Source organism: Equus caballus, chromosome 3 (genome assembly GCF_041296265.1).
Source record: "Equus caballus isolate H_3958 breed thoroughbred chromosome 3, TB-T2T, whole genome shotgun sequence".
Lineage (NCBI taxonomy): Eukaryota > Metazoa > Chordata > Mammalia > Perissodactyla > Equidae > Equus > Equus caballus.
In genome coordinates this window covers 19,016,425-19,042,446 of record NC_091686.1, presented here as the reverse complement: position 1 = coordinate 19,042,446, position 26,022 = coordinate 19,016,425, and the positions used below count along the sequence as shown (strand labels likewise).

The window sequence follows — 26,022 nt, the reverse complement described above, 5'->3', positions numbered from 1 at the left end:
AAAAGTTTAAGCTGGAGGTAATTTTAACCAATACTTTCATCCTGTCTCCTCAATAGCCTCTGTCCATCAGGGACATCTGAAGATTCATTATGCATGGGTACTTTTTAATCTCCTCAGCAGCTATGATAAAACAGCAGGCAGATTCACACAATATAGAATAGACTACGTGTGCAAAATATGATCATTTTACCACATTACTTACTCTTTTTAAATTCGTATGCTTGTTAAATGACTACATTTATGTAACTCCACGACATAACTCTTCAAGATTTAGAGAGGGTCTTCTATAAATGAGGTATATGTGCTTTGTGATAGAGGATTACTTCCAGACTTTTTGCTTATTTAGCATTGTTCTCAGTCACGTTCTAGACAGCTGCAGTTGCCAGACAAGCGACCTCTCAATTAGCAAGTTAGAACTGTATTTTGCAGTTTAATTCTTCACTGGGAACATACAGTATCGTTACCAAACTATAGGGAAAGGCACCTGAGCTCAAATTCTGGCTCTGCCACTTATTAGATTGACATGGGGCATTTTCCACTGTACTTGGTTCCAATGCCTTGGTTCCTTCATCCGTAAAATGGAATACAAGTAATATCTATCTCGTGGGATTGTCGGGAGAATGAAACGATATATACGTAAACAGCATACTATAGGGACCGATACTTCGTAGGCACTCGATTACTGTTGTTAATAACTTCTTTCACTTCCCCCGGTACGGTACAATAGTCGCAGGAGTTTTTGCAGTTTAGGGGTTATCTCAAAATTTGAGACTTGGAACATCACCTCACGGCCCTTCACGTACCTTACTTCGCTCACGCTACAAACCCCGTTCTCCACAACACACACTCTCATTATAAGCGTAGCCCTATTTCTTGCGTCCGTTCTCAAAGCTCCAGATAACAGCAGAGGCTCCATACTGAATAATCTGCCTTGGTCTGAGAAGGGGGTTCTGCAGACCTCGGTTCTAGGTCCGTGTTCCGCCCCTAATCTGACCACACGATCTTGGGCACGTGACTATTCCCTTCAGTGAGCCTTGGGTGTCCTCGGCTGTTCAAGGAGAGGGCCAGGCTAACCCACTCCCAAGGTCCCTTCAGACTCTAAATTGGGAAGCTCTCGTCCTCACTACAAAAGATTAAAAGTGATTGTAAATCCCTAAACACGCTCCCTAAACCCAGCTTAAACGTCACTGCTTCCTTTTTCTGGACTCCTTGGCATTTTGTACCAACCTCCAGGGTCCCCTTTGGCCCCCGCGCCTTCAAGAGGCTGGCCCTCACTTTCCACGTCAGGAGCGCCCGGCTCTCGGAAGCTGTTTCCGCATCCCCGCCTCCGAGGGCTGCAGTGAGGACTGGGGGAAACCAGGTCCCCAGGCGCTTAACACGGCGCCCGGCACAAGGTAAGCGCTCAAGACACGTCGGTTAGGATCAGTATTCAACGCATCCCATCCCTCCTTGAGCCTCGGTTTCCTCAAGGGACTGACAATGCCCAAAGCCCCCAGAGCCGGGGCGGGGCGGCCTGAGGGCGGGGGTCCCGGGAGGGCCTGAGGGGCGCACGCTGTGGGCGGCAGGGCGGCCCAGCAAGACTGGCGGCCCTGAGAATCCCGGGAGCGGCCCGGCGCCCATATCCGTCCTCTCACCTCCCGGGCTCAGCAGCAGCTTCAGCGCTTCCAAAATCCGCTCCAGACAGCATGTTTCCAGAGCCCCGCTGCCGGTGGCCTGTCGGGGGTCCGCCATGACGGGAGTGGAACGCGCCACTTGCGACCTGCTCAGGCGCCTGAGCGGACCGGCACCGCCGCCATGTTGAGGGTGGCAGGAGGTGCTGTGGGCGGGGCCTGAGGCGGGGGCGGGGCCAACTCGGTCGGGAACGCCCCCTGTACAAATAAGTTCTCAGGCCTGCTTCACTCTTCTGGAAAGAAGCAACATGCTAACAGAACCTGCGTACACGCACAATTTCGGGAACTCAGTATGATCAACTGATATATAAAGGAGGAGGTGGGGCCAGCCGGGGCGAGTGGTTAAGTTCGTGCCCTCTGCTTCAGCAGCCGAGGGTTTCGCGGGTTGGAATCCTGGGTGCGGACATGGCACCACTCGCGGTGCCATGCTGAGGCGGCGTCCCACATGCCACAACTGGAAGGACCCACGACTAAAAATATACAACTATGTACCAGAGGCCTTTGGGGAGAAAATGGAAAATTTTGAAAATCTAAAAAAAAAGGAGGAAGAGAGAAGTAGTTTATCATGAAATAAAAGTATTTCAGTATGAAAATATTAGGGTACGGAAACGCTAAAAGACAGTGAAGTAAACAGATGCTGCATCTGCTTATAGTAAAGTTTAGATATGTAAAACTAAATATGCAACTGAATATTGTTGAATTTCTTTATTAGTGATATTTAAAAGTAAGTACGAAACACACACATCCATTGTGAATACAACTACTACAAATGTTGATATTGGTGATATAATTTTTGAAATGGACTTAGTGAACTTCCCAGTAAAAATTCTATCTTTGCTCTATTTACATGCATTCCTGGAAAATTAAGTGTATATTAAAATCATGCCCGCACCCCTACCCCTCAAATTGTGTTAATATGTAAAACACAGTGGGTTTGAGATTCAGATCATCACAGCAGGTTTTCACCTGCCTGAATCCTGGTGAGACATTTTAAAAGTCATGTTGTCTGAAAGTCATGCTGCAAACCTAGAACAATGCTTCTGAGGGCAAGACCTTTCACATGCCTGCCTCTCACATCATTGTCACAACCACCCCCACCACCCACTTTGCCAAAGTGCTCCCTAAGAGGCTGTCCTGCTTCTCCCCAAGACCCCCCAGCTAGCCTGAGTTCATGACTGATGACTGCCCTTCAGCATTTAGCTGCTGGAAGTCTTGGGGAGCAGGATTTGCTCCAAGCCCATGCCACCGGGGAAAGAAGCTATTCATTTAACTCTTTCTCAGTCAGTCAGGCCCTCTCCTGACCACTCCCAGGTCTCTGGGCTCCAGCCCAAATCCATCAACCATTTCCTGCTCTCTAAACTAAGAATTTAACAGAACCATTTTTCAGAAGCCTATCTTGAGGAGTTTAAGTGATACTGCTCTCAAGTATTTAGCAACATCTGCCACAGAAGGAATGCTTAATAAATTGTTCCTGTATCTTTCTCTCCATCTCTTCCTCAAATAAAATCCTGCCAAAACGTCTTTAAATTGGAGAAACATTTTTGGAGGGGCAATAAATGACCTACAAAATTACCATAACACTCTTCTCATTGTGCATATCCCATTCCAGGCTTTGCCAGTAGACAGTTTTTCTTCAGTTATGTGTGTGGACCAAAGTCCATTTGGGGGAAAAAAAATTTTAAGGTCATTTCGAGATCTCAAACATTTAGTGAAATGGGTATAAAGCTTTGTGTGGGAAAGCCCCATCCCTAAAATTTGTGGGGATTGGGACAAAAATACAAGTGGAGGCTCTCAGACCATATGTTTAAATATTTTAAAGTATAAATCAAACTAATAGACTGTTAAATATTTTTTTCTTTTTTCTTTTTTTCCTTTTTCTCCCTAAAGCCCCCTGATACATAGTTGTATATTTTTAGTTGTGGGTCCTTCTAGTTGTGGCATGTGGGATGCCACCTCAGCATGGCTTGATGAGCGGAACGTGCAAACTTAACTGCTGCGCCACGGGGCCGGCCCCATCATTTATTTTAAATGAAAGTTTTTCTCTTTGTTTTACCACTTCCCTTAGCATCAATCAGATCCTTCTCAGAGAGGAAAAATTTTCCCTCCACCCTCTTGTATTCTGAATTGGAGGCATGTGAATTAAACTGACAAAAGACAGATTAGCAAGAGAAAAGACAGATTTTTATTTGCTCCAAGAGAATTCCCAGAAGAATGTGTCTCAAAGAGGTGACTTGAATTTGGGGTTTATATGCCATCTTAATAGGATCAGGGGAGAGGGAGAAAGGGCACTTACAGGAAAATAAGTGATTCAGGAAAGATTAATGAACCTTTGGGAGAATAGATGGGAGAGATGATAGTATTGTGACAATATCCATTTAGATGATTTTTTTTTCAATTTTACTTATTTTCCCTCCCCCAAACCCCAGTATATAGTTGTATATTCTAGTTGTAGGTCCTTCTGGTTCTTCTATATGAGCCATGGCCACAGCATGGCTACTGAGGGATGAGTGATGTGGTTCTGTGCCTGGGAACTAGGACTGGGCCGCTGAAGTGGAGCGTGCTGAACTCTAACCACTAGGCCATCAGAGTTGGCTGAGTTTAGGTGATTTCTTATCTCAGTGGTGCCAACTTCTAGTCTCAGCTGATAGGAGTCAATCCTCCCTGGTTTAAAACTCTTGAGGAAGGGGTTTATGACTTGAATGCTTTTGGGAGGCTCTGCCTCTAGGCAGATGAGGGAAGTCCAGAAAAAGAACCTCTTCACGGTGGTATATTCTGGATCCTTTCATCCTGATTTATTTCAACTCCCAGGGGCTCTCACTATCCATGGTCCCCTCCCCAGACTTGTTCATCATCCTGGCAAACAGATACACCTTCACAGAACACCACTTGGGATCACATTCTGCTCAAAACACTTCAGTAGTTCTATCTGACCCACTAAATCCAGTCCAAAATGGAATGCTTGGCCTTTTCTCTCCTAAAAACCTGCTTTTGCTTAAATGATTCTCTCCACCCAAAACTCCCTTGCTGTGCCCCTTACTCAATAACGAAAGTAAAGGCTAACATTTAACAGAGCACTATCATGAGCTGGGCATTCTTCCAAATGCTTTATCCATGTCAACTCAGCTAGTGCTCACAACCCTATGAAGTGGGTACAGTTGTCCTCCTTTTGGAGGTAAAGAAGCTGAAGTAGAGATAGCTTAAGTAACTTGTCTAAGCTCACAGCTGGAAAGGACAGAGCCAGGATTTGAACTCAGGCAGTGCGGCTTCAACATCTTGGGGTCTTACCTACATGCTGCCTCGTCAGTACCTACAGAACCAGCGAGAAAGAGGCACTGTTCTCCAGGCCTCCCATCAGCCAGGATCCTGGCTGGCTGCAGCCACCTTCTCTGTAGCCCTTTTCAGAAGTCACATTTCCCTGCTGGCACAGCCTTCTGCACATGGTAGGTACTCTATAAACAGTTTCATTTCATTCTTTATAGAACAATTTTGTCTTCATTATATTTTTTCCTTTTTCTATTGTGGTAAAATACGTCTAACATAAAATTTACCATTTTTAAGTGTATAATTCAGTGGCATTAAGTATAATTCAGTGGCATTAAGAACCATTACCAGTTCTTTTTCACCGCCTCAAACTGAAACTCTGTACCCATTAAACAATAACTCCTCATTCCTCTCTCCTCAGCTCCTGGCAATCTCTTTCTGTCTCTATGAATTTGACTATTCTAGGTATCACATTTAAACAGAATCATATTTGTTATTTTGTGTTTGGCTTAGTTGACTTAACATCATATTTTCAAGGTTTACCCATGTTGTAGCAGGTGTTACAACTTCTCTCATTTTTCAAGGCTGAATGATATTCCGTGGCATGTATCAACCACATTTTATTTATCTACTCATTCATTGATGGACATTGGGTTGTTTCCATCTCTTGGCTACTATGAATAATGCTGCAATGAACACGGGTGTACTGATATCTGAGTCCTACTTTCAATTCTTTTGTGTTTATACCCAGAAGTGGAATTGATGGGTCATATGGTAATTCTATGTTCAGCTCATTTAAGAACTCAGTTTTCTACAGAGGTTGCACCATTTTATATTCCCACCAGCAATACACAAGGGTTCCAACTTCTTCACATCCTTGCCAACATGTTTTTTTTTCTAATAGCCATCCTACATGTGAAGTGGTATCTCATTGTGGTTTTGATTTGCATTTCCCTAGTGATGTTGAAGTCTTTTATAGTGCTTATTAGCCATTTGTATATCTTCTTTGAAGAAACATCTATTCAAATCCTTTGCCAATTTTTGAACTGAATTGTTTTTTTGCTAAGTTTTTAAAATATATTCTGGATAGTAGTACCTTATTAGATATGATTTGCAAATATTTTCTTCCATTCTGTGGGTAACCTTTTTACTCTGTTGATGGTGTCCTGTGATGCACAAAAGTTTTTAATTTTAATGAAGTCCAATTTATGTTTTTTGTTACCTGTGCTTTTGGTCATATCAAGAAATCATTGCCAAATCCAATGTCATGAAGCTTTCCCCTTGTTTTCTTCTGAGAGTTTTACAGTTTTAACCCTTACATTTAAGTCTTTGATCCATTTTGAGTTAACTTTTGTAGGTGGTGTTAGGTAAGGATCCAAATTCATTCTTTTGCATGTGGACACCCAAAATTTTCCCAGCACCATATGTTGAAAACACTGTCCATTCCCCATAGAATGGTCTCAGCAGCCTGTAGAATATCATTTGACCATATATGTGAGGGTTCATTTTTGGCTTATTTCTACTCAGCTTTTTATTTTGAAATATTTTAAACCTAAAGAAAAAATGAAAGAGCAGCACATGAACACTTATATACAAGATTCAATCATTGTGAACATTTTCCACATTTGCTTTTGTGCTACCTCTCGATACATGCTTTTTTGTTAATTTCCAGACATCATAACACTTTATCCCTAAATTCTTCATTATTTATCTCCTAGAAGTAAGGGTTTTCCTAGTAAACCATGTCACCAATATTATACCCAAGACAATTAATATTCATTCGGGATATCTACCATTAGATCCATATTAAACTCTCCCAAGAACGTACTTTATAGTTTTTTTCATTTTCACTCCAGGATCCAATCAAAGTTCATACATTGGCAGTTTCTCAAAAAGCTAAACATCGATTTAACCATATGACCCGGCAATTCCACTCCTAGGTATGTTAGTGCCTACAAACAGATTCCTTAGCCTCCACATAAGAGGGGCCAAATAAGAACTGGAACACCAGGCTTTCGGCAAGGAAAGGGTTTTTATTTCAGATGACATCAGCTAGGAAGGAGATGAGAGTGAGCCCTCAAATTTGTCTCATTTCATCTCGTCTCCCAGAAAGAGGGGAGACAAGGGGTTTTAAAGGTTTGTGAGGAATGTGGCTGCTTGTAGATGCGGGGGGAGTCAGTGGCCTTGCTGGTCGGAACTTTCCCACCAGCCTGCATTCAGCCTTGGGAGGCTGTTTGCAGGAAGGAAGAGATAATAAGGAATCCAGGTGGCTGTCCTTGGCCATTTGTCTCCATGATGGATAGTGGATTCTGAAGTCAGGGAGCCAGAGTAAGCAGGGAGAGTGCTTTGGTTTTTACCCCATATATACTGGGTTTAATGTAGGGGAGCTGACATCAGGGCCGGCATCAGGTATAAAACCAGAAATGAAAACAGGGACTCCAAGTAGCACCTCCCCAGTCATGACAATCAAAAGTATCTCCAGAAATTGCCAAATGCCCCCCTGGGGGAGGGGGCCGCAGTCCTCCCTGGTGGAGAACCACTGGTCTATACTAACTTTGCTGACTGACTAAGTCTTGTTTGAAGCTCTGCTTCTGTCCCTCAGCTCAGCCCACAGCAGTCTCCCATTGACGAGGGAATTTTTTTCACCACATGCCATATGCTTTGTGAATGAAATTTCCCCTCATTCTGCCCCAACAGAATGACACAAAGTTCTAGAGAAGTCATTTTAATATGAAGCTTCCTTCTCCATGTTTCAGCTGAGATCATCTACCATTTGTCTTGCCTGAAATTGTGGTGTCATCAAATAAAACAAGTTTGACAATGATTTAACAAAATTCTTTAATAAAATTTATAAAAATGAATATTTAAGAATAATTTTCTCAGCTCATTTTCCTTTTCCACCCCCAAAGAAAATACAAAATTATCACCACCCACACACATATACACTCAAAACTACATTTAGTAGTGACATTTAGTAGTGACATTTACTACACAGAACTACATTAGATAGAGTTTAAATTGCTGAAAAAGCAAGACAATTCCAAGAAGTGATTGTAGGGATGATTTTTTTTCTTCTAAAAACAGCTGACAGACAGTAAAGCAATTTAAATAAAATTCTTTTCTGTGGTTGTCAAGTTTCTTGAAGGTCGCATTTCAACCTAAAGAAGATCCAAATCAAGGTTCCCCCTACCTCCATACCTCCCCTTGCTAACACCCTTCAAAACAGTGTTTTCTTCCTGCTCCTAAGAAATTTGGGGCAAATGTGTCCAGATCAGCCAGCATTTTCTGTAGATGTCAACAAAGGCAGGCACTTGGAGATTCTGGGCTTCAGACACAAACCACAGTATAAGGCTCTTGGTAGGAAAGACATGTTGAGATTCCTCCATTCTTCCAGAATTTTCAGGGCTGGAGGTAATGCCACTTTAAGCATCTTCACTCTCAGTTTGGTAAATTGTCAGGCTCAATGACAATCTCTCCCACCATCTCCAAGCCCCGTTTCCATGTTTCCCCTCTGCTGTGACAAGCTGCCTTCTGTCTTTGGGTGCAGTGCTTTAGGCACTATCCTGAGTCTCGGAATGTATCACTCTTGTTTTATGATGAATGAACATTAACAGTTAAGTGGCACCTGAAAACTCATCACATTTTCCGGTCAAGTTCCCTGTTTAGAACCAAAGTACCCATAATAACATTCACATAACAAACATTCTTACTATGAATGGATGCCCATTTCAAGTTACCTACTCAGGAGATGAAAAAGGAAAACCGTTAAAGGGCTTAAGATATGGCCAGACTAAGACACAAGGCTATTGCCCTACAAGGACCCAATGATTTCTGCATCAGAGAGCTCCTGTCAGGAACGATGTCAATTCAGAAGGAGTAGAACAGGATATCAGAACATGGGACATCAGTGCAGTGATAGGAGAAAAAAAAAACAACACATGAATTAAAAATAACTTTTTGTATATATGAAACAATAGGGCAGTTGACCCCTCCGCTTCCTTTTAAAAATGAGACAAAGCCCTTAAGGAAATCCACCAGTTGCTAGCAGAACCTTCTAAGGTTGAAGCTATTCTTTTGAAATATTGACATTTGGGGGTCTTTTGGACATCATCACCATGTACGGAATGATGAAAGAACAAAAAGATTCAAGGAATAAGTCAAAATCTTTCTAAGACACAGATTAGATCTATAAAGTGGAAATCCTAACTATCCTAACTACCTCACTGATCAGTCTCTCTTCCCCAGAAGCTCATCTCAAGTGAAGGGAACTGAAAAACCAGAAACATTATTCCTGCATTTGCCATCCCATGAGTATAGGGACCCATCTCTTTCCCTATCTGTCTCGAGTCCCCTAGTCGTCCTCGCCACCTCCGTACATGTCCGCCAGCTTCTTGAAGCGATTGCCCCATTCGTTCAGGTAGTCGTAGTCCTGGTCTTGGTCCGACTCCGAGGAGTTCAGGGAGCTCAGAGTAGCAGCTTCAGAACCGCTTCCTTCATAGTCAAACACGAGCAGAGAGTCGTAAGGGGGGGCAGTGGGGTCACTATCGGCTGCCTTCAGGTTCTAAAGAAGAAGGAAGACAGTAGGCTCTTTCAATGAAAGGAATTGGACAACCGTCATCGTAGGCAAGATGCCTTCTTGTGGTGTCAAGCAACATTTAACGCACAACAATGCAACCATCCTGTAGAAACCAGGAGCAATTAACAGCAATAAGGTAAATTAATACAAACTGGCATGGAAGACGGACATGATATATTATTGATGAGAAGAGAAAGTTATGGGAAAATATGCAGAATGTAGTGGTAATTATATGTAGTCAGGGAATATAGAAGCACGAACCAATCAGGATGAACAGAGGCTGAAAACAATGAAGACAGTCAAACGTCTATACAGCATTTCCTCCTGGAAAGGTCTGGAAAGATGAATGCCAGCTGTTAACAGTTAACTCTGATATGAGTATGGTTGGGGGAACTAAGGAAGGATTTGTATTTTTTCCCTTTACATACATTTTCATAGTTTATATTTTTAATATAGCAAGCATATTATTTTTGTAGTTAAAAAAAGAGCTACAATCAGATATGATGACACACAAGGGAATGAGAGTGGGAGAGAGGACCTCAAGTCAGATGTATCTAAAAGAGTTGACTTAAACTGGCCTTTCCTCTTCCCAATTTGCTGTAAGACCATGAGATTTTCTCTGAGTCACTGATGGTCTAGTGGCTAGAATAGATGCGGCTTTGTCACTTCCAACACTGCTGTGCTTTGTGGAGTTCTTGGTGACAACGACTCCCATGGGAAGCTAAAGCAAAACCAGCCCCCACCATGAAGACTCGCCGAGGGCCACTGGACCATCAGACAAGCCCTGAAAATCATTCTAATAACTGAGCAAGTGATTAGGTAACACAGTTTAAGGAAACAGATCCCGTTGGACTATTATCTTACTTGGTTCTTTGCTCATTCCCAAAACCAATTCTTCCTCATCTTACCCTAAGCTATTTAATTTAATGTCTTATTTCTCATCCTCCCTTACAAATAGGGACAATCTTGTGGTAGTTCTGGCAAACAACATGTAGGATGAACTCCTTTCTTACATAACAGTTTACTAGAATAAAGATTTTTACCCTCTACTCTTTACTGTAATTCAGACATAAGGCCTGGAAGTGTGGCAACCATCTTGTGATCATGAGGCAACAAGCATGAGAAGAAGGACCTACATGCTTGGATCATGTAGCAGAAAGGTAGAAAAGGCTGATGCATCAGCCTAGACTGCTTACCCCAGCCTTCTATTTGCACGAGGTAAATCTATCCCTATCTAAGCCTCTGGTATTTATAGTCGAATACATTTCTGACATAGACAATATGAATGCTATTTTTCTAGCCCTCAGGTAGACTTGTGATACACATTTAACATTACATCCCAACCAGCAGTGGGATGCAGGGGAAAAGAGACCCATTAGTGAAACTAAATTGGACCTGCTTTGAATCTCTTTATGGTTTCATTTCTAGTTCTACTAAATCCTTCCAAGCAACTCTTGATTTTGCCATATGGGCTTTGCAAAATCACTAAGAAAATTCGAAGAGCCATGAGTTCTGAAATTCAGATGAGACACAAAAAAATAGGGCTCAGGGATCAGGCAAGGTGAAAACACGGTAAAGGAAAGAATCCAAAGACTTTTCCTCACTTTTGACACAACTGCTCCTCTCTAAGTTTAGAGATGAGCTGCACGTTGGCTTTTGACTTTGCTTACTTACCTCATCAATGAAGTTTCCAATTTCATCAGGATTGGCTGGGCGGGGCCGATATTGAGGTACACTCAAGAGGGTTGGCGCCACATCATTGCGAATCACTTCGGGCCGAGCATCCAGGCCCCTGTGTAACTGGCTCAAGTCAAAGTCCTTTGGAGAAACAGGTAAAAGTACAGCAAAGAGTAAAAAAGGAAACAGTCAGAAACACAGGGCTGTATTTGGTTTATAGATTATGGTATTGGATAATGCCTTAACTATCCACTGTATATTTACAAGTATGGGACATTGTAATCTGAAATGACAGCTTTCAACCTAACAGTCTCCAAAATAGCACTGGAAGAAAATACAGCTTAAAAGGATTGTGAGGAGCACTTGTGGGTATGGATGTAGACCTTGTACCTTATTAACTTTTCATAGGGTATAATTATTAGATTATTATTCAGCAAATAGTCACTCCCTTCCCTCCCTATCCTGTGAGAAGAACTGAAGGGGGCCGGCCCCGTGGCCAAGTGGTTAAGTTCACGAACTTTGCTTCTGTGGCCCAGGGTTTTGCCAGTTCAGATCCCGGGCATGGACACGGCACCGCTTATCAAGCCATGCGGAAGCAGCATCCCACATGCCACAACTAGAAGGACCCACAACTGAAAATACACAACTATGTACCAGGGGGCCTTTGGGGAGAAAAAGGAAAAATAAAATATTTAAAAAAATAAAATTAAAAAAAAAGAAAGAAGAAGAACTGAAATCCATTGATGTTGGTCTTTGTCATATGACTTGCTTTGGCCAATGGGACATTAACACATGTGACACAGGCAAAGGCTCTACATGCACTTTGGACTAGCCTGCTGATACAAAGATGAGGAGAATTGCACAGGGCAGTCCTGGACACGATTTGCAATACAGAGCCATTCAGCCAAACCCAGCCTAGATCAGCTGAGCCCCAGCCAACCTGCAGATTCTTGTGAGCCTAGCTGCCATCGACAGAATGTGTGTGTCCCCTCAAATTTCACCTGGTGAAACCTAATCCCCAGCGTGGTCGTATTTGAAGCTGGGGCCTTTGGGAGGTGATTAGGTCACGAGGGTGGATGGAGCCCTTGGGAAAAGGATTAGTGTCCTTCTTTATAAAAGACACCTGAGAGCTCCCTCACCCGCTTCCACCATGTGAGGACACGGAGAATATGGCTGTCTGTGAACCAAGAAGCAGGCCCTTCCTAGTCACCAAACCTGCCAGCCTTGATCCTGAATTTCCCAGGCTCCAGAACTGTGAGAACTGAATTTCTCTTGTTGATAAGCACCCTGTCTGTGGTATTTTGTTCCAACAGCCTGAAGAGACTAAGATGCTATCTGAGATCAGCAGCTCTCCCGACTAACCCACAAAGGCATAAGAAAGACATGCTGATTATTGTGCACCATTGTCATTCTGGGGTTGATGGTTACACAGCATTACTGTGGGAATGGCTCACTGATACAGTATATCTGGTACTGCCCCGACCAGACTTAGAAGCACCTTGAAATCTGGAACCATGTCTTATCTTTCCCTACACCCCCTCTAGGTTGTAGAAAGCAAGCCTTGAAATTCTGATCAATGGCCATTCTTCCAGACCACAGAGCTCAGCAAATGTGCCGCACTGCGTGGCCTGAGTCAAACGCAAGACACTGTGATGGGTCCCATGGTTTCCTTTCTAAACAGAGGAAACTTCCAAAAATTCCCCAGAAAACTCTAAGGGAATGCAAGTTAAGACCATCTCCCAAATCAGGGAAAATAAGGAAGGCCTAAAGATTTAACATCTACAAAAAACAGTTTGGCATAGCCAAAAACTCAAGGGAAACAAAATATTAAAACAGATCAGTTGCTTTCTGTCAAAGATAATGTGAAGTTCATGTCCTGAGAATAGTGGTGAGGAAAGTAGACTCTGGAGTCAGACCACCTGGTTCTACTTCTCCCTAGCTGTGTGATGCTGGGCAAGTTACTTAACCGCTCTGTGCCTCTGTTCATTCAACTGGATGCAGAACAGTAAGCAATCAGTAAATGTTAGCAATGTTATATTAATCATGAGAGCCAATGACAATGTCTATTTTCTTAGGTAAGGCCTTAAAAATATATATATGTACAAAGTGACACAGAGCTATTTCAAATGTCTGCCCTCTCCTGATCATGGCTTCTTCCAAATAAAGAGAATGAAGCTTTTTATCACAGTTTTAAAAACCTACCTGGTCTTCTTCTCCACCTCCTTCTTCATCATAGTAATAAACATTGTCCCGGGTGTCATCTTCTGGGGGCAGTAAGGGCTCTTTGACCACCCCTCTTCTCCGAAGAAATAGCAGAAGTAGCAGAATCAGGACTGCAGAGGGGAAGAGACAATGATGAGAGCCACAGGTCAAAAGGCCATAAGAAGCAGCATCACAGAGCACCACTGCCTTGTAGACCAAACAGATGGCTGTTAGACAACCCACATGGTGACACTCATATTCCTGAAGTTAATATATGCAGTATAACATAGTGGGAAATTATATGTGAATTCAAGTGTGCTCTTTAACTGGATCTTACACCAATTAGTCATATCCCCAAATCTGGGAGAAAGTGTTCCAGGCAGAGGAAACGGTAGGGGCAAAGGCCCTGAGGCAGGAGCATGCTTGATGTGATTAAGGAAAGGCGAGGTCAGCATGGCTATAGCAGAATAAGCGAGGGCAAAAGAGGTGGAGAGGAGCTCAGTGGGGCAACAGAAACATGGGGACCACCAGAAAGACTTTGGCTTCGATTCTGAGTGAGTTAGAGCCACTGAAGAGCTGTGAGCAGGGCTAGGTCTGCCTAAATATGACTGATACATGCTTACTATTGTTAATCAGTTACGGGGCGGGGGGGGGGGGGGGGGGGGGGGTGGGGTGGACAAAGATTATTAAAAATCACCTGGCCTATTCCTTATCTTCTCTTAAGATAAAATCATGTAAGCAAGCTTTAAAATCTGTTTAATTTCCAAGCTTTTCATCTGATCTTGGGATATTTCTAGGAGATATATGATTAACATTTTTTAAAAATATTAAATTATTTATTGTGAATGAAAAAAATATATGATTCAATGTTTTCTTTCTAGATGTTTCAGCCCAAGGACCTACACATGACACCCTAGTGAAGCGTTTTTACGTTGAAATATGTCCTTGCATGAACTTGGGAAAAAGATTCCTTACAAGTACTCAACCTACCTATTGTTTCTGTAATCAGAAAGATTGCAAGACCTTATCGAGATAAGCAACATTAACCAGAATACTGAGCACTTGCTAGGTGGGCCAAGGCCTCTCTCAGCACTGAGGATACAGCACTGAAGACAACGCAAGATGCAAACAGTCCCCAGCCACGCAGAGCTTAGAGCAAGCAAGAGTCAGACACAGGTTATTGTTTCAGAAGGACGCTTATCAAACATTACTTAAATGTTACTTAAAGTAGCCAAAATATAGCATATTCTTATCACTTCAGAAAGCACCACCCCACCCCAGCTGTGCCGAACCCCAGTATCCCCAGAGTCTGACACAAAGCCTGGTGCAAAATAAGCAATCGAATATTGATGGACTAAATGAAAACTTTCATAGCCTGGTGTCTCTCTAGAACATTCTTTAGAAGTGTAAGTTGTGTGTTTGCCCATAAAGAACAAGAAGTTGGAAATCTGAATCCTGGCATAGCTTCTGCTTTAAATGTTGTTCCACATTTGAACATTGGGAAATGTTCTGGGCCCCCGTGTCTAATGAAATATACCTGTATCAAATTTAAGTAATGCTATTATTAAAAAGTCAGTATTTTAAGTCTAACTATGATCTTTAATATTTTCCTCAGAATGACAGTACTAGTCAGTAACCACTGCCCCCAAAGCAGACTGGCCCATTCAAATATAATTCGGGGGAGAAGTCAGCGGGCAGGCAGGGCTTGTGTTACGGCAGAGGAAGGTAGCTTAACCTAATCCCACGGGGGCAGTAGAGCCATGTGAATCCTGAAGGAACAAAAGTCCAGAAGGCTCACTGAATTCTCACCAACATTCTCCTTCCTTCTCCATTTTGAGAGGATACAGGCAGCAGAGGGGAGGAGCAAACGGGATACAGCACCACCATTTCCTGAAGGCCAAAAGTTAACCCCTTCTCAAGGCTGCTGAAGCAGCGAGCAGCAGGATCAACCGGCCCATGCCGAATCTAAATGGGAAGCCCCAGAGATGGTCCCACTGCTCCCTCTAAGAGCTTTCTTCTTCTCCAGCCAGGCTGGCCTCCTCTCCGCCCTACACAGTCCAGTTAAGCCTTCAGCCTTCCCCTCTCTGTGCCTTCACTATGTATGGGAACCTTCACGAATGCCCCTCTGCCTATCTGGATTTCACCAGCCCCTCTGGCCAATCGTCCTATGTCTTCCACCAAACCTTCCTTGAGACTCAATTAGCAGCCCCCTCTTCTGACTGCAAAGGCATTCATGACCTGGAGCACCATTTTCAGCCCCTAATTTTACATTATCTTTGAAAGTTTTCTAATCGACTTGACACTGCTAGCTTTTCAAAACCACAACAGCGTCTGTGTCAGCCCAGGGGCTCAGTCTACAGGTGGGCTCAGGTGATAGCAGTTTGAAGGATTATAAGAGAAATGGCCAAACTTTCCCCAGTACGCTTTTGCTCTCTCATCCTTCACCCCACATTCCACCCCACCCCCACCCCCTGCTAAGGTTTAAGTGGGCAGATGGTTACCCAGTTAAGAGTGGGAGCTTCCAGGCTCCCTTGCAACTAGGTGTTGCTGTGTTTGGGCCAATGGGACGTGAGTGGAGGTGAAACGTGCAATTCCCAGATAAGCGCCTCCACTCCCTGTCATCCGTCCTCCAGGACAGAATGTGGAGGTGGTGGTGGTGAGCCAGCTAGCTGTGACCATGCTGACGAGGGCAGCACCCTGAGGCCTTGCTGCTCCAACTGCGGTCCAAGGACCTGGAACATCAGCAGCATCTGGGAGCTGGCCGGAAATCCAGAATCTGAGGCCTCACCCCAGACCTACTGGATCAGAATTCTCATGTTACAAAGAGAACAGGTGACTTGTTTGCACTCGGGCTTGAAAGCACTGCCCTTAGGGATGAAAGAACAACAAAACAGAAGGACAGTGTCCTCTGTTGACTTAATGGAACACGGCTGCCTTCCACCCTTCCACCACTTACTCTGAAATATTTAGTAAGAGGTAAACCTCTGACATTTTCGAAGTCAGAGGCTGAAACACTTGCCAGCTGTACTTACGTAGCAAAGCAAGGATGCCTCCAAGAATCCCCAGAATGGCAGAAACCTGCAATCCTGCTTCAGCAACCTGCCTGTTCCTCCCACAGTTGGTGACGGCCCCTTCACAGTCACACACAGCCACATCTAAGGTGGTCACTTGGTCTTTGTTCTGGTTATCCATGAGCTTGAGATTTATTTTGTAGTCACCCAACTCTAGGATTTTCTTTGGCTTCAAAACAAGAGATTCGTGGGCTGAAGGAAGCAACAAAAATAAATTATGAGATCAGGGGAGGAAAAAAAGTTCATTCTAGAATAAAATTCTTAGGGAACTGAAGACATTCCAAAGCTGAGTAAAGAAAACAGAGCTGTGTGGGTTATAGATTACTGGGAGGTACGTCACCGAGGTAGGTACCAGGAGAGGAAAGGGACCTTTGCTGGAACACCTCAAATGTAGAAGGGACGAGGAAACAAGCAACAAACAAAAGGGGTGTCATCTAGAAGAAGAGAAGAGACACTCAGGAGGAGGGTTGGGAGCAGGGAAGCACGAGGGGCAGAGCAAAGTTTCCAAAAATGCGACTCAAGTTCCCACCTGGGTCATTGTACTCGATGGTCCAGTTGACACTTGCCCCATGTGTTAGTTCTGCTGTGAAGGGGGATGTGTTGGGGGGAAGATCTGGGTCAATGATGTTGATGATATGAGGCTGCGGATCCTTCTGGCAGAAGTCCATATTTCGAGGTTCTGGTATAGGGCCATTGTCATTCACATCGGAGAGGATCAGAAGAAGGGTTCCCGTTCCAGTAGCAAGTGGAGAACCTAAAAAGAAAATACATAGGAAATCTCACAGCTCAGGAACGTTGACGAATCCCTCCTGCCTCCCAGCAGACTGAATCCAAATCTCATCCTAGCTCTTCAGGGTCCATCGCCAGGCCCCAGCCTGCCCACGGAGTCTCCGGCCGGCCAGTCCCAGGGCATCTTCAGTCCTGGTTGGGCAGGTCTCTGACCTGCTTATTCCCTGCCTTGATAAGGATCATTGAAGTTATTCCTCACACCAAGGACACCCTCCTTCCTCTTCTTCATATGACTCTATCCATCCATTAAATTTTAACCACCCCTAGAAATCCTCATTGCCACCAGTTCTCCCTTTTCTGAAATTGTATGGCTTTAAGGTCATTATCAAAGGGCTGAGCCTTTTTAAATTGCAGCAAGTTGCTTTTCAAAATAATTTGGAAGTTCATACACACTTCTGTTTGCGTTTCTTTTACATCCTGAAACAGCGCCTAGCATATGATAGTACATAAAGCAGATACTCAAGGAATCATCATCAATATTAGTAGATAATAGAAGAAAAAAAAAATCCAGAGGAATATGCCTCAAACCTATAAATAGGTATACCTGGGTGCCAAGACTGTAGATTATTTTTTTCCTTTTAATCTTTAAAAAAAAAAATTGTGGTAAAAAAAAAAAAAAACCCACACAGAGCATAGAACTTACCATCCTAACCATTTTTAAGTGTATAGTTCAATAGTGTTAGTACGTTCACATTGTTGTGAAATAGATCTTCAGAACTTTTCCATCTTGCAAAACTGAAACTCTGTACCATTAAACATCTCCCCATCTCCGTTCCCCCTCCGCCCCAGTCTCTGGTAACCACCATTCTACTTTCTGTTTCTATTAATTTCACTACTTTAATACCTCCTGTGAGTGGAATCATATAGTATTTCTTTTTGCGATTGGTTGATTTCACTTAGCACACTGTCCTCAAGGTTCGCCCATGTTGTAACATGTGACAGGATTTCCTTCCTTGTTAAGGCTGAATAATATTCCGTTGTATGTATACAACATACTTTGCTTATCTATTCATCCATGGATGGATCTTTTTACCTTATCACATGAAATTTTTTTTAAACAATGAGCAGGTGTCATTTAAATTTTTTTCTAATTAAAAAATAAATAAACAAAAAAATTTAAACGAGCAGATCGATTTTTCTGATAGAAAATATGACAGATTTTCATTCTCCTCTTAGACCTTACAGTAAAAAGCGTTGATTCATGCACAAAGTAACACTTGAAGGAATCATTCAGAACTGCCACACCTTAGCCTTTATTATTAGGTCAGGGGTCAGCACACTAAGGCCTTCTGGCCTAATTCGGAACACAGCTATGCTCACTCCTTTACAGATTTCTATGGCTGCTTCTAGGCTACAACATCAACAGAGACTGCACAGCCTGCAGAGGCTAAAATATTTACGCCTTGACTCTTTATAGAAAATTTGCCAACCCTAGTTATATTGCCATTTCCTCAACTTACCTCCTGGACAGGCTAGGGAATTCCCGTGCAGCCATAGCTGGCAGTGTAACACTGCAGCTGAAGCAATGGGCCAGCTCTCCCCTTATGCAAAAGCATTCTACGGATGAAGCCCCATCATGCCCTGACTTGCCCTCCCTTCTGCTTTCCAGATTGTCAAACCTGGAGTTACTACCTTGGGATGCTGGGGGGTGAGAGAAGGGAAGAAAATTAATCATGGGAAGCTAGCGGGTCTCTTTAACAGTAATTCTGCTTCTGAATATCTTTCCAAGGGAAATGCTTGCACATAGAGACATGTACAAGGCTGTTTACTCATCACTCATGGAGATAATGAACAACTGGAAACAAGCCCAGTGTCCCTTAAGGTGTGAGGATTAAATGATGCTATGTCCACATAAGGTCGCGTTATTAAAGAGGTACATCAATAACGTGCCAAGGTGGATCTCTGTGTCTAAAGGCATATTGTCAATTAAAAAAAATTTTTTTTTAAATTTAAAACATGACTAAGACAATGATTTTTATAATAAAAACAACAAAAGGCCATAAATTAGGTAGTGGTTTTATAATAAACTATATTTCTAAATGTATTCAAATATATGGAAACAGTGTGAAAGGAGCTATACCTCACTAATGATGATGATGGTGATGTTGACGATAAAAATGACAGCCCTTACAAAGCATGGACTATGTAGCAGGCACTCTTCTGGCACTTTTACATAAATTAACTCATTTAATCCAGATGAGGTATTATCATTTTGTCAGATAAAGGAATTGAGGGACATAAAGATTAGGTAATAGGTCCAAGTTCACACAGGTATTAAGCTTGGTCCTAGGATCTAAACCCAGGCAGTCTGGCTCCCATGGGGACGGATGGGCTGAAGTATAGAGAAGGAGTGGTGAAAAGAACTTCTGCTTCCCCTAAATTATTTGCATCTTTGACAATGAGAATGCTTTTGTTTAAGAATAAAGGAAAAAGAATGAACTCATACTTCTAAAAGAAGGATGGGGGCAAGGAAGCAAACGCCAAATGCTAAGGGCACCCTTACCGTTGTCCGTGGCTATAATGAGGGCCGTGTACGTGCTGTTCTTCACGTGCTCCAAGTTCTCTCTGTCCAACTCAGCCTGAGTGGAAATGGCACCAGTGTCAGGATTAATCTTCAGCCAGTTGGCAGCATCCCTCCAAATCCGATACCTGGAAAGGGACAAGCTCTGGCTTAGTATGGGAACAGCAAGCAGCATGTAGTTGATGAAGGCTCAAGTTCCTCTTCTTTGATATATTTACTTCCAACTTTCTTATTTAAAAAAGTAATAAACCTACAGAAGTTGTCAGAAAAGTATGATAACCATCCATGTATTCTTCACCTAGAGTCACCCATTGTTAATATTGTGCCATATATGTATGTTCACATATATACGTAATTTCTTGTTTTGCAGGACCATTTGAGAATAAGTTGCAGACGTCATGTTCCTTAACTCAAAAATACTTCAATGTGTCATCTCTTAAGAATGGAGGCATTCTCTTATATAACCACAATTTGATTTTCAACTTCAGGAAATATAACTTTGATATATAATACCACTACTTAATACACGGCACATATTCAAATAGTCAGTTTGCCCAAAACTGTCCTTCATCGCATTCCTGCCCAGATTCCGGATCCAATCCAGGAGCATGTGCAGCATTTAGCTGTTATGTTTCTTTAGTTTCCACTCATTTGGAACCATTCCTTAGCCTTTCTTTTCTTTCTTGACACTGACATTTTTGAAACATGCAGGCCAGTTGTTTCGTAGTAAATTCTTCAATCTGGGTTTGTCTGATTATTCCCTCATAATTAGATTCAGTTATGCATTTGGAGGGGAGGAACAAACACCACGTAGGGGACGCTGTCTCTTTCTTGGTGCATCGCATTAGGAGGCACATGGCGTCTATTCTTTCATTGGCGATGTTAACTGTGGTCCCTTGGATAAGGGAGAGCCCATCTGATTTCTTCACAGGAAAGGTACCTTTTTCCCCTTTGCAACTAATCTATAATCTGAGGGGAGATAACCTGAGAATATCCTGTTCACCAACTAACTTTCATCCAATAGATTTTGCATCTATGGATAATTCTTGCCTGAAGCAATGACTACTATGATCCTCATGTATTTGAAAAAGCAGGCTCTTTCAGACCAGCTCCCCAAAGGGTACAGTGTTCCCAAGGGGTGGCGCCCCACAACAGCCCGCCATGAGGATTTGGAGATTCAGGTTAGCACAGTGACATGGGGGCGGGCTGTACTCTTGCATTTAATAGTAGGTGCCAGAGAGCCTAAAGCTCCTTCTGGTCTTACACAGCAAAAAAATGTTTTATTCAAAATGCCAAGAGAATCCTGTTAAGCAATACCTTAGTAGGAAAACCAAAAACAGTCAATCAGAGGAAACAAAGGCACGGAAAAACAGAGATATACTGCCCAGTTATCTATCGGAGTCATGGAAAGGCTCAGTAAGGGAGGCAAAGAAACCTAAGGAGGAAAGGGCCCTGGAGCCCTGTGAGCTTATCCTCACTTCTTTCAACTGCAAAGCAATGAACTATATAGGGTGGTCTTCATTCCAGGGGTAAGGGCGTCTACAAGCAATATTAAGATTCGGTCCCTGAACTTGCCCAAAGAGAGGCCTTAACGTACCTATTTCACTCCTGCAAGCTAGCCTGGAAACCATACAATCGAAGGCTTTACCCTTGAACAAAAACCCCATAATATTGTCTTTAGTTTTTCACTATTCTTTTAAACTTTGATTAAAACACATCTTACCAGCCTTTATATTTTGGACCACCTAGAAGTATCCTTGGATTATGAGTACATTGACTACATGTATAAAGTAAATCTGAGATATCGGAAGGTTTCTCCTATAAATACGTCAGTACATATCTCTACTAGACAAGGTCTTTAACAAAACTTAATCACAATGCCACTAACATGAACAAAACTATAATACTGACAACGTCACTAACGCCGCGTCTGTTCAAATTTCCCCAATTGCCTCCAGCGTGTCTTCCTCAGTTGGATTGTCTGAATCCATATTCAAGCATAGTCCACATGTCACAATTGTTGATTTGTCTCTTAACACCCTTTTATTCTATAGGAGTCACCCCGATTCTTTTGCCATTTGTCATATGGTTCCCACATTCTGTATTTGGCTGTTTCCTCACAGCGTTTAACTTGTTTCTTCATCCTCTGCATTTCTTCAAAATCAGATCCTAAGGCTTGATTAGATTCTGTTTCAACTTTTGTTTTCTCCAAAACACATTTCTTAAGAGATGCTGTGTATGTCTATGGAATCACGTCAAGCAGCACATAATGTCACGTTGCCCCTGCTTCTTTAGTAAATGTTAAAATCAATCAGAAGGTTTGGGTGCTATCAGCCTGGTTCCTCTGTTTTAAAATTCCCCATCATCCTTGACCTAATGATTCTAGCAGTCATTAAGATCACTCCCTGGACCTTTTATACGGTTCACCCCATACACTGCACATGCACAGTTTATTTACGAGCCCTTTCACTCAGGGTAGAATTAGCACCTCCCAGACGATCATCGGAAGCTGAAGTCACACTTAAACCCTTTGTTTAGTTTACATTTAATAAATCACAGGCACTGATGCCGAAACATAAACACCCCCCAAAACAAGAACACACTCAATTATCAAGCATGACTCTACTCTGGATTTGCCTAACATTTTTTCTAAAGAGAGTAGATATTAACGGGTAGGAATCTCTCTCTCTGCGAAGAGAAAGCAGGGACACTGACCGAGGGCTCGGTTATCCCTGGAAATCATACTATTAGTAACAAGATGCACGTGTCATGTTTGGATTTGTGCTCTAACGGTCTCTCCTTTGAGTTACACTGTCGTCACACTGGAGCACCATGTATGCAGTCAATCAGATCAAGCTCTCAAAAGATTAAGAATATTCTTTATCATACTTGATCACAGGCGTGTTGTTGGTTGGTTTGTAAATGTGTTTGCAGCATCTGTAGCTGTGATTTACATTATAGAGGTGCCTTCAGGTTTAAAAAGAGAAAAAACAGTAAGCCACTTCTAACACAATACAATATATGTAAACTAAAACCAAATTCCTTGGGGCTGCCCCGGTGGTGCAGCGGTTAAGTTCGCACGCTCCGCTTCGGCGGGCCGGGGTTTGCTGGTTCGGATCCCGGGTGTGGACATGGCACCGCTTGGCAAGCCATGCTGTGGCAGGCATCCCACATATAAAGTAGAGGAAGATGGGCACGGATGTTAGCTCAGGGCCAGTCTTCCTCAGCACAAAGAGGAGGATTGGCGGCAGATGCTAGCTCAGGGCTAATCTTCCCAAGAAAACACCCTAAAAACAAAAACACCCCCACATTCCTACTATGCTATATGAACTCAAAGGGAGGAAGCACCGAAAACCTAGAATGGCCAACTATGGAGGGAAAAGTGTGGGGAATGAGGATAAAAAGGAGTTAAAAAAAAAAAAAAAAGCCAAACGAGAAGGGTCTTGCAGGGACCAACGATGATAAAGGCTATGAACGAAATATATTATACACATACACCCAGTTGCTGCAAGCCAGATGAAAACTCCTCACACTTACGTTATCTTCTGTTCCATAAACTTGTCGGGATCCTGGGCAGTGTAGGATGTGATTTCCAGGCCCACGCCGAAGTCTTCAGGCACTTCCACTCTCTTTTGGGGAGGCACAAAGATGGGGGCTTCGTTCACATCCATCACGTCCACGGTGACAGTGGCTGTGGAGGTGGAGAGAGTGACCTCAAAGGGGGCCACATTCTTCACGGTCACAAACAGATTATACTGCTGCTTGGCCTCAAAATCTAAGCCCTGAAGAGCAGAAAAAATTGAGTTAAAAAATTTTTATGTGAAAAAAAAACAAAAAAAAAATTAAATCCTTTCCTATTGCTTTTGGTTAGCAACACACCAGTGGTTCCCAAATCTGGCTGCATTCAGAAGAACTAAGTGGAGAACTTTCACAGAATATGGATGCCCGGGCTCTAACCCCTAACCCAGGAAATAACGATCTCTGAGAGGGGGGCCTGGACAGAGATATTTTTAAAAAGCTCCTGATGACTACCATGCAGCCATATCAGAGTTGAGAACCCCAGGAGAAAAATAAAGACAATATGAAATCTCAAATGGCAAACCTCAGCTAACAAACACCAGCACATTGAGTCATTTATCTACCCAACACCAGGAAGAATGTTCACATCCTATGTGACATGATGTCCATGTGACAGCACATGGACAGAAGACCCTGCTTGTCCATCTCACTACCCCAGTAAGGTTAGTGGCAAGAACATGGGATTCAGAAGTAGTCAGCAACAAGGTCACATCCCAGCTGGGCCATCTCCTAGCTGTGTGATTTGGGCTATGTAACTTCTGGGCCTGTTTCCACACCTAAATAAACAAGGAGGAAAAGGAACTACCTCATAGAGGTGCTGTAAGGAAGAAAATGGAACGTTTTAGGTAGGAACTTGTGTATGGTAGAAATTCAAATTATTAGCTTCTTTCTTTTGTTGACAGAATAATAACAGAAAATGTTGACATCAAATGTTAAGTGGGAGACAAGATTGCATACTAAGTAATTCAGAAATGAAGGGTCTGCTCATTTGCTCAAGAGGAAGTTGGAGCTTTGGGGCTAATCTAGGGATCTATTAACTCTCTGACTAACTTCAACAAGGAAATCACTCAACATCTTAGTATTCGAGTTTCCAAGCAGTCATATTTGCCCCACTTCTAAAATAATCCAGCAAAATAGCAGAGACCAGGGAAACTGTTTTTCCTCTCATTTGCAAAAGGGCTACGGGGGTAGGCAAATGTTTCAGGGAAGAGCCCATTAAAGTAGATGGAACTTCCTCTTAAATCTTTTTTTTTTTTTTTTTTTTAGGAAGATTAGCCCTGAGTTAACATCTGCTGCCAATCCTCCTCCCCCCTGCCTCCACCCCCGCCGAGGAAGACTGACCCTGAGCCAACATCGACACCCAACTTCCTCTACTTTATATATGGCATGCCTGCCACAGCATGGCTTGCCAAGCACAGCCATGTCTGCACCCAGGATCCGAACCGGCAAACCCCGGGCCGGGCCCTCTTCCTCTTCAATCTTAGGGAGCTGTGCAAGAGCTTCTTGACTTCTCACATGAGCCTGAAGAGTCACTGCACCTCACATGGTCCACCAGAATCTGGGAAAGCCGCCCGCCCCACCCCGCCAATGCCACACTAATCAACTTCTGAGAAGACAAGGGAACGAAGGAGTGGGTAGCTAGCTGGGCTGTCTGTTTCTGTATCCTGCCAGGCACCATACAAACCTTAGCTGTTTTCAAAATGCCTTCATTGGTTACTGGGTCTGTGGTGACAACAAATTGCTGCTCATTATCATTTAATATGGTGTACACGGCCTCCCATGCCGGGGTGTTGGGGACGTCGGCATCCGTCACTTTGAGTCTGGTGATTAGGACATCAGCCTGGTTCTCAGGCACCTGCCCCTCGTACTGCAGAGCAAAGCACAAGATGGGTCATTTACAACATACTGAGACCTGATGGCGGAGTCAGGGCTTAGGGGACTAAGGGATTCCTTTCTGAGCTCAAGCTTTGAGAAGAATCTCAGAGCTAGCACCCACTCTACCAGCAGGGCCCTTGTCTCCTGTCCGTTGCTAGAGCAGCAAGCACTCAGGAGCATGGTCCTCCCTGACTCCCTGAAGTAGGTTTCCGAGGCCTTGGCCCTCGGAGCCCCTTGGCACACTCTGGCCCAGTTGCTGACTGTGATCTTAGTCAAGTGCAACACATTGTGATTTATCCGCCACTCCCTCCTCCCCCATCATTCTCAGCAGTACCACCAAGTTTCATAAAACGAAAATCTGGTCATTACAGTTCTCTGCTTAAAACTCTCTGATGACATCCCCTTGCACTCAGGATAAATTTTAAAATTCTTACCTCAGTTTACAAGGTCCTTCAGGACCCGACCTCATTTGGCTCACTGTACTGACTGTTTTTCAGTTCTTGCTATGTATCAAGCTTCCTCTCGATTCAGGGCATTTTGCACATGCTGATCCCTCTACCTAGAACACTCTTCCATCCTCCCCTGTCCCACGTTTACCAACCTCCTTTCAAGTCTTACTATAAATGTTACTCACTGTCTTTGTGAATCCCTCTTGGACTCACAATGCCAGGCTAGAGTGGCAGACACTGCTAATCACCTACTGAATATCCATTCTCCCCTTCTTCACTGACTACATTGTTGGTGGCAGCAATGTACCCAGATAAAACTTTATTTCCAGTCTTCCTTGCCCACAGCAGTTGC

General features: G+C 43.3%; 2 protein-coding genes and 1 long non-coding RNA gene across 7 annotated transcripts in view; 1 reads left to right on the top strand and 2 right to left on the bottom strand.

Moving 5' to 3' along the window:
- TANGO6 (transport and golgi organization 6 homolog) overlaps positions 1-1,830 on the bottom strand; it is a 192,486-nt gene extending 190,656 nt beyond the window's left edge. For all 5 annotated transcript variants that reach the window (XR_011437367.1, XM_001497049.7, XM_023637189.2 and 2 more), the window contains exon 1: positions 1,635-1,830. Coding sequence is in view for 4 of the 5 variants with exons in the window: in XM_001497049.7 (XP_001497099.3) it covers positions 1,635-1,731 (97 nt within the window). In the remaining variant the exon portion in view is untranslated. The remainder of the gene's footprint in view (positions 1-1,634) is intronic.
- LOC111772779 (uncharacterized) lies at positions 1,014-14,976 on the top strand. The gene is made up of 2 exons (XR_002806810.2): positions 1,014-1,394; positions 14,268-14,976. It is a non-coding gene; the product is annotated as an uncharacterized lncRNA (long non-coding RNA).
- CDH1 (cadherin 1) overlaps positions 7,756-26,022 on the bottom strand; it is a 72,644-nt gene continuing 54,377 nt past the window's right edge. Inside the window, exons 9-16 of the mRNA XM_023637192.2 lie at positions 25,031-25,213; positions 23,305-23,549; positions 19,750-19,895; positions 16,987-17,211; positions 16,419-16,649; positions 13,387-13,517; positions 11,182-11,325; positions 7,756-9,492 (exon numbers count right to left, since the gene is read on the bottom strand). Coding sequence (XP_023492960.2) covers positions 9,283-9,492; positions 11,182-11,325; positions 13,387-13,517; positions 16,419-16,649; positions 16,987-17,211; positions 19,750-19,895; positions 23,305-23,549; positions 25,031-25,213 — 1,515 coding nt within the window. The 3' untranslated portion in view covers positions 7,756-9,282. The remainder of the gene's footprint in view (positions 9,493-11,181; positions 11,326-13,386; positions 13,518-16,418; positions 16,650-16,986; positions 17,212-19,749; positions 19,896-23,304; positions 23,550-25,030; positions 25,214-26,022) is intronic.